The sequence below is a fragment of the Sorex fumeus genome, unplaced genomic scaffold (assembly GCF_029834395.1).
Source record: "Sorex fumeus unplaced genomic scaffold, SorFum_2.1 ptg000037l, whole genome shotgun sequence".
In the NCBI taxonomy this organism is placed as follows: Eukaryota; Metazoa; Chordata; class Mammalia; order Eulipotyphla; family Soricidae; genus Sorex; species Sorex fumeus.
Window position 1 is genome coordinate 40,005,881 of NW_026606094.1, and position 13,203 is coordinate 40,019,083.

General features: G+C 35.7%; 2 protein-coding genes across 2 annotated transcripts in view; one reads left to right on the top strand and one right to left on the bottom strand.

Annotated features, from left to right (window-relative positions):
- Positions 1-13,203, top strand: part of ZNF804B (zinc finger protein 804B) — a 578,621-nt gene that overhangs the window by 22,551 nt on the left and 542,867 nt on the right. The gene's annotated exons all lie outside the window — the stretch shown is intronic.
- Positions 11,079-11,834, bottom strand: TEX47 (testis expressed 47). The gene has a single exon (XM_056118380.1). The coding sequence runs from the start codon at positions 11,832-11,834 to the stop codon at positions 11,079-11,081; it is 756 nt and encodes a 251-aa protein (XP_055974355.1).

The following is a 13,203-nucleotide window of genomic DNA, read 5'->3' on the forward strand; positions in this document are numbered from 1 at the left end:
CAGGTCATTAAACTAAGCTCCAAAGAGGTTAAATGGCTTTATCAGGGTTACAGTAAAATAAGATGTGTGATGTTTGAATATGTATCTTTTGGAGTAGGTTGCTTTAAATTCTACTTGCCATGCCACAAGGAATTGTTTGGTTTAAGAGAGAAAACAAAAACAAAATTACATTAAAAGACTTTAGCAGAAAAGAAGAATTGGTTCAAAGAATTAAGAGATCTAAAATTCCAGGAGGATTTAGATAAGGCTAGGGAATGTATTAGGAGCTTGGTTGATTGTCTTTATGCTAGCCTAATCTGCTTCTTATTTTAGCTTTATAAATTATTGCCTTTAAGTGAGCTTTCTCTATCCTAATGATAACTGATAACTAGTACACTTTGTGTGCTCTCTCTCTCTCTCTCTCTCTCTCTCTCTCTCTCTCTCTCTCTTTCTTTCTTTCTCTCTCTCTCTCTCTCTCTCTGTGTGTGTGTGTAATTGAACTGGGGGAGAGAGAACAGTGTGAGTGTGGGACAGAGTTTAGACCCATGATATGGGAAGAAAAATGCATGAACAATTTTTAAGCTGGGAGTTTGATGAATGTGGGAAGGATATTTACTTATTTGGTAGAGAAGAGTGCTATGGAGTATTTATACATAGGTTGTTTTCTGTTTGTTTGTTAAATTTTGATAGTTACATTTCTGCTTCTCCTACATGAGATCAGGCTGATGAATCTTAATTGGTTTCTTTAGGTTGAAAAGTTTGTGTTAACACCTCCATATGGATATACACACATATTCTAACAGTTAAGGACTTTTTAATTATATTCTAAATATGCACATATTTATTACTGTGTATGCAACCATTTTATTCCTGTTAATCAACTTGGAGTCATTTTCATCAAAGAGATGTTTTGATGTCTCTCCTATAATATAGAGGAGAAATCATTGTCTTACTATCATCTGTAAATTAATTACCTGTGCTTATACAAATATCATTTGATTAATATTAGCAGTAATAATCAGGTACTTCCAGAGATAAGAAGTGGAACTTCTTTTGTTTGAACATGCCTAGCTATGCACAGTGTGTTTCCAGCTGCACTGACATGTGCAATACAGTAAAAAAAATACATCTTCAGTACCAGACTTGAGCAAGTGGCCCTCCTAAGAATTATCCCACAAAGTGGTTTTTAATAGGCAACAGGACTCTTCAGGAAATCATGCTTATTTTAACAGTATTATATTAACGTCCTAAACATTTTTCAGTTATAAAAACAATTTTTTGCATATTTTTCACTTCTTCACGTTTTACTTTATATGACTGTAGGATGAATATTAGCAATATTTGAACTTATAAAATTGTTCCATGCCAAGAATTGGATAGTAGAATTGTAGCTTTCATTTTACCAGAAGAATTTTAAAAATTGTGGGCTGTTTAGTTCTTGCCTTCTTTTACCACCAGGTTTTGTTAAGTCTATATTATTTTATTTTTCTTAATGAATAAACTGTAACAAACAGTAATTAAAGATTCTCTTAATTCTAGTGTGCATGTGATTTCTTAATCTATACTTTCTTAGATTCTATGAGTTGTAAAGAATAAACTAGTAAAAGTGAAGCTGATCATTTTGAAGGTAGATGAAAGTCAAAGTTTCATTACACAATTCTATATCACGATCACGACCACCCTGTTGTTCGTCGATTGCCTCGAGCAGGTGCCAGTAACGTCTTCTTCGTCCTAGCCCTGAGATTTTTTTTTTTTAAAGTGCCATATTCAAGGCTTTTTCAGGGTTAGGAGAATGAGACCCATCATTGTTACTGGTATTTGGCATATTGGGTATACCACGGGGAGTTTGCCAGACTCTGCCGTGTGGGCATGTTACATTTGGTAGCCTGCCAGTTTGACTGAATTAGGAATGAGATGACAAGATGTTGCGAGGCCGCGAATGCGGCCGCGCGCTTCCGGGAGCTGAGTGTGATAATCTCTGGATCCTGGCCGTTGTTGGAGTTACACGGCAGTTGGTGGGTGTAACTGTCTAGTTACTGGCAGGTCCAGTCCCAAACTGTATAGGCTTGGAGATCTCAGCCCCGGGTCCCACACACCTGGGTTCCTCTGTCAGTTCTTTTATGCGTGAGGCTCATCCAAGTGTGTGGAGAGTGCTCCCAGCATGGCCTTGGCTGGGCCTCGGTGGTCTTCAGCTGTTGGGCCCTGGTAGAGACAGTCAGGCATAGGGTAGGAGACTCTCCCAGGAGCTGAGTGTGATGATCTCTGGATCCTGGCCGTTGTTGGAGTTACACGGCAGTTGGTGGGTGTAACTGTCTAGTTACTGGCAGGTCCAGTCCCAAACTGTACAGGCTTGGAGATCTCAGCCCCGGGTCCCACACACCTGGGTTCCTCTGTCAGTTCTTTTATGCGTGAGGCTCATCCAAGTGTGTGGAGAGTGCTCCCAGCATGGCCTTGGCTGGGCCTCGGTGGTCTTCAGCTGTTGGGCCCTGGTGGAGACAGTCAGGCATAGGGTAGGAGACTCTGTCTTGTTCTCTCCCAGGAGCTGAGTGTGATGATCTCTGGATCCTGGCCGTTGTTGGAGTTACACGGCAGTTGGTGGGTGTAACTGTCTAGTTACTGGCAGGTCCAGTCCCAAACTGTACAGGCTTGGAGATCTCAGCCCCGGGTCCCACACACCTGGGTTCCTCTGTCAGTTCTTTTATGCGTGAGGCTCATCCAAGTGTGTGGAGAGTGCTCCCAGCATGGCCTTGGCTGGGCCTCGGTGGTCTTCAGCTGTTGGGCCCTGGTAGAGACAGTCAGGCATAGGGTAGGAGACTCTCCCAGGAGCTGAGTGTGATGATCTCTGGATCCTGGCCGTTGTTGGAGTTACACGGCAGTTGGTGGGTGTAACTGTCTAGTTACTGGCAGGTCCAGTCCCAAACTGTACAGGCTTGGAGATCTCAGCCCCGGGTCCCACACACCTGGGTTCCTCTGTCAGTTCTTTTATGCGTGAGGCTCATCCAAGTGTGTGGAGAGTGCTCCCAGCATGGCCTTGGCTGGGCCTCGGTGGTCTTCAGCTGTTGGGCCCTGGTGGAGACAGTCAGGCATAGGGTAGGAGACTCTGTCTTGTTCTCTCCCAGGAGCTGAGTGTGATGATCTCTGGATCCTGGCCGTTGTTGGAGTTACACGGCAGTTGGTGGGTGTAATTATACTCAATTATACTCAATTCTATATAATTTTTGAAAATGAAACTTCAAAGAAACAGGAACCTGGCTGTAGAGAATATGACAATAAGAAGTATCTATTGAAAGGAATCAATGAAACATAACTATCTCTTTGCTCCTGAAAAACATGTTAGTTTATTTTAATTAGGCACAGAAATGGCATAATGAAAAACTTGCAACTGGAAAATCTTGTAAAACCCTTTGAATTTTTTTCATTTGAAATGCTTTATCATTTTACTATGAATGTCATATATAGTAGTCATCAAGTTGAAAGGATATACATTATAGAGATAAATGGATCATAAATTTCTCATCATGTTGCATTAATCATTATTGCTCTTTAAAATCATTAGTTTGGAAAATTAAGATTTGACTATAATTTTCAATTTCCTAGCAAAATTCAATGGGTAAAGAAAAATCTGAAAAAGGTCTAGATGACAGAGCAAAATTTTAAGATGTAACATAGTTGATTTATAAAGTAGATAACGCACATGCCACAGATTTGCAATTAACTATAAATGTTTGACCATGGAATAACTCAAAGTTTGAACAGTAACTTAAAATTCATATATATTCTAAATTCACTTTCTGTATAGCTACTTTTCTTCTAGATAGTACAATTATTTATATGAACAAATATTTGTTAGCAACATTCTTTCCCAAGACTGCAAAAATAGTCTATGTGAGTAACTTTAATGTGCAAGAAAATATCTTTATCATTTGCAATTGGATAGAGTGTTTTTCCCTTGGAACTACGGCCAGACATTTAATCTTGAAAGAACAGATTCCTTACTTAAAACTAGAATAAATTGGTAGTTCTCCTTTTAGTAAAAACATTTTTAGTATCTTGAAAGAGGTACCTTTGCTGTCCAAAATAGACACTGCAAATTTACTGATATCTAGCCCAGCCAGCATTATAGAAATATTACTTGTACTTGTTCTCTTTCATCACCTAACCCTCACTTCTAAACCTAATGCATCTTGCTTCTGCCTACACTATGCTGTATTGCATAAGTTGTTCTTTCCATAGCACCAATAAATTCATTGTTATTAAAGCTGCTTCCTCTTTTTCTTGACTTTGAAACAGCAATTTATGTTATTGAGTACTCTCTTCTGTTGGAAATACTCTTTTTATTTTGTTTCTGTGACACTACTCTGCATAAAGGGCGCATGTGTCTCTGCTCAGGGCTTACTCCTGGCAGGGTTGGCTACACAACTAGATGGCTACACAGGTTTGAACCTGAGTTGGCTGAGTGCAAAGCAAGTAAGTGCCTTACTCGTCCTACACTCTCCCCGGCCCTCCTCCCATTCCCTACTCACTGTCTCCTTCTTTCTTATCTTTAGAAAAATTTAAATGTCTTCCAGACTATTTTTTTTTATAAACTATTGTTCTTTTCTTGGAATTTCTTGGGATTTGGAAGTAGGCTTTCTTCTGTACTCAGTCAGGACACTTGTGTAAGATGATTGCACTACTGTAGCACTGTCCTGTAGCACTGTCCTCCCTTTGTTCATCAATTTTCTGGAGCAGGCACCAGTAATGTCTCCATTGTGAGACTTGTTGTACTGTTTTTGGCATATTGAATACGCCACGGGGAGCTTGCCAGGCTCTGCTGTGCGGGCAGGATACTCTCGGTAGCTTTCCAGGCTCTCCAAGAGGGATGGAGGAATCGAACCCGGGTTGGTTGCATACAAGGTAAATGCCCTACCTGCTGTGCTATCTCTCTAGCCCTGCACTACTTGTAGACATCATTTAAGGTCATTCTCAAATTACGAACTCTGTACCATACTCATTTCCTGAATTTCAAGTCTATTATCTAACTTTACTAGATAACACAGTATAGATGTTTCTCAGGAAGTCCAAACTCAGCATTTATAAAACTGAAAACTTAATTTCACTCCTTTCAGGATCCCAGCATCTTGATTTTCGAGCATTGGCCATATCAAAGTTTGGTTTTGATAAACCATAAACCAAGTTTTTGCCCTTAACTTTTTTTCTTCTTCATATTCTTGATATTCAAATACTAAGATATTTGACATACTATTGATTTTTCCACTACTTTATATTTGTGTTGTAATTATCTTCCTATAATTTCTTTCTTTCTCTCTGATTACTTTAATAAGGCCCTAAAAATTGTGTTTATCCATTTTAGTTCTCTTCCAGTCTCTTCCATCAAGCTCAAAGTGTTCCATTTGTAATACATATATATTCATGGCTGTCCTTTGATTAAAACACAAGTGTTTTTTAGTTCACTCGAGACAATATCATGGTACTTCTGTAGATTTGAATGACTGCATATTCTCACTCCATATCTGTTTAGTCTGATCTCTTATTATTTCCCCTGTGTATTACATTATTGAATTTCTTTTAGTTATTTCAGTTCAATGGCAGTATGGCAGTTTGATGGCTCTTTGAATTTTAAAACAGTCTTCTGCTACTGTGTGCATATATATGTGTATATATATATACATATATAACGTTATAAAATGTGTGTGCTCATGCACGTGTGTGCACTCATGAGCACACATACACACACACACACACACACACACACACACACACACACTGCCAGTATCTCTTTCCTTCCTACTCATTTCCTATATTTGGCTCAGTTCTATTTGGCTTTCAGAATTCCTTGCATCTTTCTTCCCTCAAAGATATTCCCTAGTCCTCCACCAAACTAGCTAAATGTAGGAAACCATTGCAATTTATCCACCATGAAAACAATTATATTACTCCTTATCACTTGACTATATATATGCATATATATATATGACAATCAAATTATTTGAATTCCTGTTATTTGACTAAGAGAAGGAACTAGGCTGTGGTTATTGGTCATAAAAAATGGTAATCTTTGGAACAGTTTTACATTTATATATAACTTATTAAACTGTTTTCATTTACATTCGCTACCAAAAGTTGGTTAATGTGTTAGGAAATACATATTCGTACCTAATTACTTCAGTAAATTACAAGACTCAGTATAATGTGTGAGAGTTCTGTACCTCCTTCAAAGATATTAATGGAACTCTTAAAAATTATTCCAGCACAATGCAGTTATGTCAGTAATTGAAAGAACAGCCTTCCCCTACACACCCAATGCTCCTTGCTATTTCCTATTTTAGTAATGTTACCATTTTGTTGGAAACACTAACATATTTGAAAATTGCCTCCCTGTTAGAGACCTATATTTATTTACCTCCTGAATCTTTCAAATTGGTTCCCTTAGACACATTTTTCAATCATTAATCTAATTCAGACTCTCACCATCTCTTGCCAGAAGAGTCGCAACAATTTACTAAGGAGAATATCTGTACCAACATGTCTTCTGCCACATCACTGTTTACTCAACAGCCAGACCAATATGATTATTTCCACTTAAAATCACCTATGGTTTCCCATAACTCTTAAAGGAAAATGTGCCACTCTTTATTTTTCCATCTAATTATAGGAGCACTACAAAACTTGCTATTTAGATGACATAAGCTGATGTGTGATTTTAGCTTTTATATTTTACATCCATATTTGAATGAGAGGTAATGACACTAGGATAGATGTTTTTTTAAGAAAAATTTTTAGTGTTGCTTAGAGGTACTCTCAAACACTGCAAGTTAGTCATTAAATCAGACTCTAGGATTCAAAGTTTTAATAAAGATAACTTATTCATATTCCTCTTCCTGCCTGATTGTAAGACAGCATAATCTGTCCTTTTAGGAACATTTTTCAATAGTAGTCAAGGGCTTCATGGACCTCTTTATCATGCTCATATATTCTAGCAAGTAAATGAGCAGAACTTCAAAAGGAATGAATTTCTTGTGCAAGGGCACACAATGAGTTAGAGAATATTACAGAAGTCATTCATCTCGCTTCACTGTTTTCTTTACTACACTTCGGTTTTAGTTGGTAGAAATATGTGCTTAAGAACTGTCAATGTAGGGCACAAAATGAAAAGTGAACAATTAAATATAAAGTGTATAGATTATACCTACAATAAAATTTTTCTGGTTGTAGACATTATTTTATTTTGTTTTTGTAAAAATAAAAATAATATAAACTGGGAATAGGAAGGGAAGGAAGGTAAGAGTTGAGTCACAAAAGTCACTTAAGAGGCAAACTATATTGGAGATAATTTTGACAAGATAAAAGTGTGCTCAAAACAAATGTTTTTTCCTCTATAATCAAGGTTTTATATTACATGCACTGTTTTAAGTAGTATCTTAAAAATGGCTTAGTATTTTAAAAACATCTGAATGTGAATGACATAACTAAAATAACAAATGGAATCAAGTTTAATTATAAGGTGTATAAATATAGAGAATATAGGTATTAATTTTACTAAGTATATATCCAAAAGAAAAGTGTGGCCAGTGAAGCAAGTACTTAAGAAAACACAAAAAAGAGTCTTTACAGATGAAAGTCATGTACCTCACTAGTAGTTTGTCAGATACTCCCACAGAAAAGAGTATTTATAATGCAATGAATTGGGAATAAGCTCCTAAATTTGGCTCAGTGAGTAGTAATATATAAACACAAAAGTTCAGCTGAATCACTTTCAGAATGTATTCTTGGTATTCTTCCAAATTAGACTGAAAGAAATTATGTGGGTAAAACTGAAAATTTCAGATACAGTACAATCGAAGAGCTTTGGTTACTTGTGAAATGACCAAAACATGATCAATCATAAAGGAAAATTTAAAAATATTGGTATTCTAGATCCATTTTAACGAAAGAACTTATATCCTTATTTGTATTTGAATTATTTATTTTTAGATGAACTATATATATGCATATATATGTGTGTATATACATATCAGAATATTCCATAGCAAATGCTTACAAGTTGCTGGCAGGGAAATGAGTCAGCATATGACTGAAGAATTGCTATAATTTGACTAGATATATGTACAATGAAGGCAGGAAAGGATTTCTCAAGTCAGTACTCACAGAGAAAATAAAATTTGATCATCAGAAGAATTTTCCTAAGGAAACTGAAAGCAGTTAAGGGCAAAGAATATGTAAATGATTGGAAATTATTGAGAATATATTTTGAGAAAGAATGCTGGGCACAATATAAGCAAGGGATGCTAATATCTAAAACATGATTAGAGAATAAAGATTGTACAGCTCTTGATAACATTTACTTTTTATATGAGAGGTGAAATAACAGCCATGTAATCATTGTGGAATAGGATTAACATTAAGTACTTTCCTTTTGACAATATATTTATATGCTTGTTTCCTGCAGCACCAATAGCAACCTTGTAGACATTGTGATGCATTTTATACTCATTTTGTAAATGTGGAAAGATCATGCAAAAGGGTAAAAAGATCACAACCCTACAGAGTTGCACAACCAGATTTCAGGACAGCAATCAAATGTTATTGGTAACTCTTGTAAACCTTGTGCTATATCAACTTTAAATTGGAAAAACATGCATAGATTCTTCAGACTAGGGAGAGAGAAACGCAGAAGAGACATTGGGGGGAGCAAGAGCCTTGCACAGACACAAGGCCAGACACCAGATACAGTGGAAATGGGTGGAATTTGGGTACCCCTTGGGAAATGTGTAGTCAATTGATTGACTACCATGGTAAAATGGGAGGGAGGAACAGGATAATGTTCAGGATTTGCAGCTTTGTAGCAAGTGCTCTAGTTTAGAACAGAGTGAATGGAGATCACATTGAAGGAGTAGTGGTGGAATAGCACATTCGATCTAGTGTGGAGATGGATATGCTTGTTGGAATTCATTGGGACTTCCCAAGAAGACACAATGTGAGGCTAGTGCCTGAGCATGTTTGGGGGTGGAGAGGGCAGCGGGGGGAATGGAGGACAGTGAAGCAGTGGAGAGAGTACCTAATTAAAGTGATGCTTTTTGGTTATTTGAAGTGTTAAATTTTACCTAGGGGACTAGTATTATGAACCCTTGGATTTACTGTTAAACTTCAGTGTCTTTGGGATTCAAATATTTGTCTTTAAATAAGGGTAGTATAACATATACATAAAAGATACTTTTAGGGTTCATTTTATATTTATTTACTTATTTGTTTATTTGGACTGGAGGGTATACCCAGTGATTCTCAGGGAAACGTGATGCTAGGACTCAAACCCAGCAATTCTGTATTCATGCATTCTCTCTGAGACCATGAATGGTCCTAACTCAATATTATTTTAAAATACTGGATCTGTATTTATTATGTAAGTACTGTCAGCAGGTATCTGGAAATTTGTATAAATGGCCATAAGAGGGAGAGATCTCTAAATCTACATTGTCACTCTCTACAGTATCAGATTGTCTGAAATTGGTGCTAGGTTTTCCTTACCTATTCCTTATGGATTCTGGTGAGGAATTTTACTCCTGAAGATAGATTTAATTAAATTGAAGCATGCTTCCATGTTGCAAGTTATGATAAAGTCAGTGAATCTATTTGTATAAGCATTTGTAAAATTTTATTAAAAATATTTGTAATAAATAAATTCCCTGTAATAAATAAATTCCCATAGCTCTTTGCCTAAAATAAACACTTCAGAATTTTTGCTTTTTGACCCATACTTTCTGAAAGCCTTTAGTTATGTCAAACAAATATAATATTGGTATATAGCTGTTTTATAAATACCTATATCTAAAGAGTGGGGTATGGTGGGAAGGTGTTGGTCTCATAAAGAGATATTATATGTTTATTGCATATATATTATATGAGTACAGAAATGTTAAGTGTTAAAATGTTTTTTTCTTGTTTAAATTAGCATCTATACTCTAATGCAAAAGTGTATTTTAAGGAATTTTATAACTCACTGGGCTAAGAACTACCTAATGATCTTCCTAAAGTTTACTGACTCATGTTTTTGTACTTTATAATGTCTTCAGTATTTTTGATTACATAGTTTAAAATACATGAGCTTTGAAACTACTTTCTAAGTTTAAGTTATTTTTTTCTTAAATCAGGACTCATGTAAAGATATTCCCATTCTGTGCTTTCAGTCTTTCATACACTTCTGGAATATTTTGATAATGATCATATGAAATAATATTACTTTTTGAAAGTTATTTCTATTCATAGGTTGCAAGAGGCCCAAGGATGATATTTCTCTCCTGAAATTTTTGCTACCAGTACACAGATCTGTGTGTGATCTACATGCTTTTAAAATATTTTTCATTAAAGCACAATGATTTACAAAGCTATTTATAGTTGTGTTTTAGACATGCAGTGTTCTAACATTAATCCACCACCAGTGTCAAATTCCTCCCACTAGTGTTTCCAGATTCCCTCTCCCATCCTCCCTCCCCCACCCCCACCATGCATCTTGATAGGCACCTTTTGAGATTTGGTTGTTATAGAGGGAGTCTCATGATTTCTGTTTACCCTTTGGTTTGGATATTTGTGTATACCAATCCTTTATACCACCAATGTACCCGAATACCCTTGACAGCTCCCTCTCCTACCCCTGATGCTTCCCATCTGTCATCTGTTTCTTCTCACCTCCCCTCAGTTTCTTTTCTTTCTCTCCTTTTTCCTCTCTATATTCTGGGACCAAAGGTGATCTAGGTTCCTCCCTTTAAAAATTGCAAATATTTTTCGATGGTACCAGAGTGATAATATGAATCAAGTGTTTTATTTTTCATACATAGTTTTCTTTAAAAACCTACAGTTCCCTCAAAATTAGATTATAATTGAGAATTTATTATAAATGCATTAAACCCCTCCACCTATTAAAATAATATATACAACTTAATAGCAAAGCATTCACAAATAGTCAAGGTTAGTGTAACATATTCTGTAAAATGAGTATATTGCCTGTATACATGTTGCAGTGTTGAGTAGCTGTAGAAATATTTTCTTTTTGTTTAAGTAGCATTAATTTCTTAAGAGAGTTGACCGCATCATTGCTGTCATTCCTAGAATCGGGTAGGAGCAGGCCATACAATCTCAGAATCTGAGATGATATGAATGGGTTTATTATACATGTTTATGAAAGTTTCTGGGTCCATGAAATCTTTAGATTTGTACAAATACATTATTACTTGCTCTGGGAGGAGTAATTCAGGTACAGTTTTGTGCAAGTCATCTGGCACTTTATTGCCCACTTTAATGGTGTTAAAAATGTAGAATGCCAGTTTATGAATTTGTTTAAGAAACTCTGTAACAACTTCCTCTAAAGACTGTGATTGTGTTACATCATCGAGATACATTACCGGTACATTTATTAATGAAGTATACCATTGCACAAAAATCCTTGTTGGAATATTGTGGGACACAACTATAATTTTCATTCCTCGGATAAAATAATCTGTTTTATTCTTTTTAACGTTAACATAATCTGAAAGAATATGTAGAAGATTATCATTGGAGGATTCTAATATGTGTAGAAGAGTAGTAGGATAGATTAGCAATAATCCTGTCACAGCTTCTCCAAGGTGACGTTTTGAAATTGACTGAAAGAGTTGTTCATAGTAGTCAGAAATGTCTTTTGTTTCTGTGTTTTCTGATATCCGAGCCACCAGAAACATCCTATGAAGAAGAAATTTCTTTAGTTGTATTCTGTGCTTTTCTTCTAGCAGATGCAAGTAATTGTTCCGTGGTACTTGTGGTATTAAGAGAGATTCTAATGGAAAATTTTTGATGACATTTCGCTTATGGCCTGTCAGGGTCATGATGAGTCTTATTCTCTTCAATGATTCTAGTTTTTAGTTTATCATTGTATGTTTGTTTTCTGGTTATTTCTTCAGTGATGGATCAGACTGATTATTATTTCTTCTGATAAAAAATATGAGAAAAGAATTTATCAAGTTTTGCTGAATAACAAAATCCTCTCCCTGTGTTATCACTATACAAGATCTGTGTTAAGGAGGATAGTTTAAAACTAGGCTCAAATTACAGATTGAAAAAAATTTACAGAGAAATAATTACCATACAAACTGAAATCTTCATTTTAATAAACTAAGGTGTTCAAGAAAGAGAATTTAGAATAAGGACTTCTTTATATATAATTATTTTCTTCAATTTATGCTAAGCTTTTCTTTCTCATCCATGAAACACACAAAAGAGATATATCTTTATGAAATAGTGCTATTAGGTTTGTAATTTGAAAACCAGTGCACAGTACACATGTATCGAGTGATGCACATGATAGTAGTTTTGGAATCACACCAAATAATCTTTTTATTTATGTAACATCTGTAGATGGTCCTCAATTTAACAAATTAAACAAGTATTTTATGTAATTCCATGAATTCTTTTTATAAATTTAACTGGTTAATAATATTTTTCAAATCTCTGCATTCTAACTGACTTATGTAAAGTTTACTCCTTTACTCACTGTGAATAGGGTTGCTTGCATAATAACAGGAAACCTTTGAAGTGCTAAAAGTCTGTTATTTGGTTTGTCTTTCAGCAAAGCTCAGAAATAGCCCTGTTCCTATTTTATTGCTGTTGTAATAGTCAAATTAAAAATGCCATTCCATTCAATTTACTTTTCTTATATTTTTCTCCCTCCAGATCAACTTAACTATTTCTTTCTTCAAATACTGCTTTTTCTTACCTGGCTCTAAGGTTGTGCGTCCTCCATCACTTTTCCAACTGCCACTGTCTTGGCTGCTCTCCTTTGTGCTGTGTTCTGTTATGGTTGCCATAGTGCCTTAGTGATGAGAAAGTTAGTGGAGTTAAAGGGCCAGGACATACCACACCCCATTTCTTTATGTTTATTCAGATTATAGTTATAATCATTAGTAGTACTATACTAGTTTCAGGTGTACAACTCCCACTTCAAATAATATATATACCTTGCCACATCCACCACTGTTATTTAGCCACCTTCTAATGGATCGCCTTTTCCTGTTCCCAAGTCACACTTTCCCTCTCTCCTTGTTCTTAATTTCAGGAGAGTTTTTCTCTATATTCTCCTTTACATCACATTATAGGAAGGGCTTCTTTTCTGAAATGATTTTTCAATATATTTAGTCAGATGCTAGACCCGGGCATCTTCCTAGATATATTCCTTGAGCTTTTACTTTTTGTCCATAG

What these genes read in the sequence shown, in the direction of transcription:
- TEX47 (XM_056118380.1), bottom strand. Translation starts at nt 11,834, where the DNA reads ATGACCCTGACAGGCCATAAGCGAAATGTCATCAAAAATTTTCCATTA.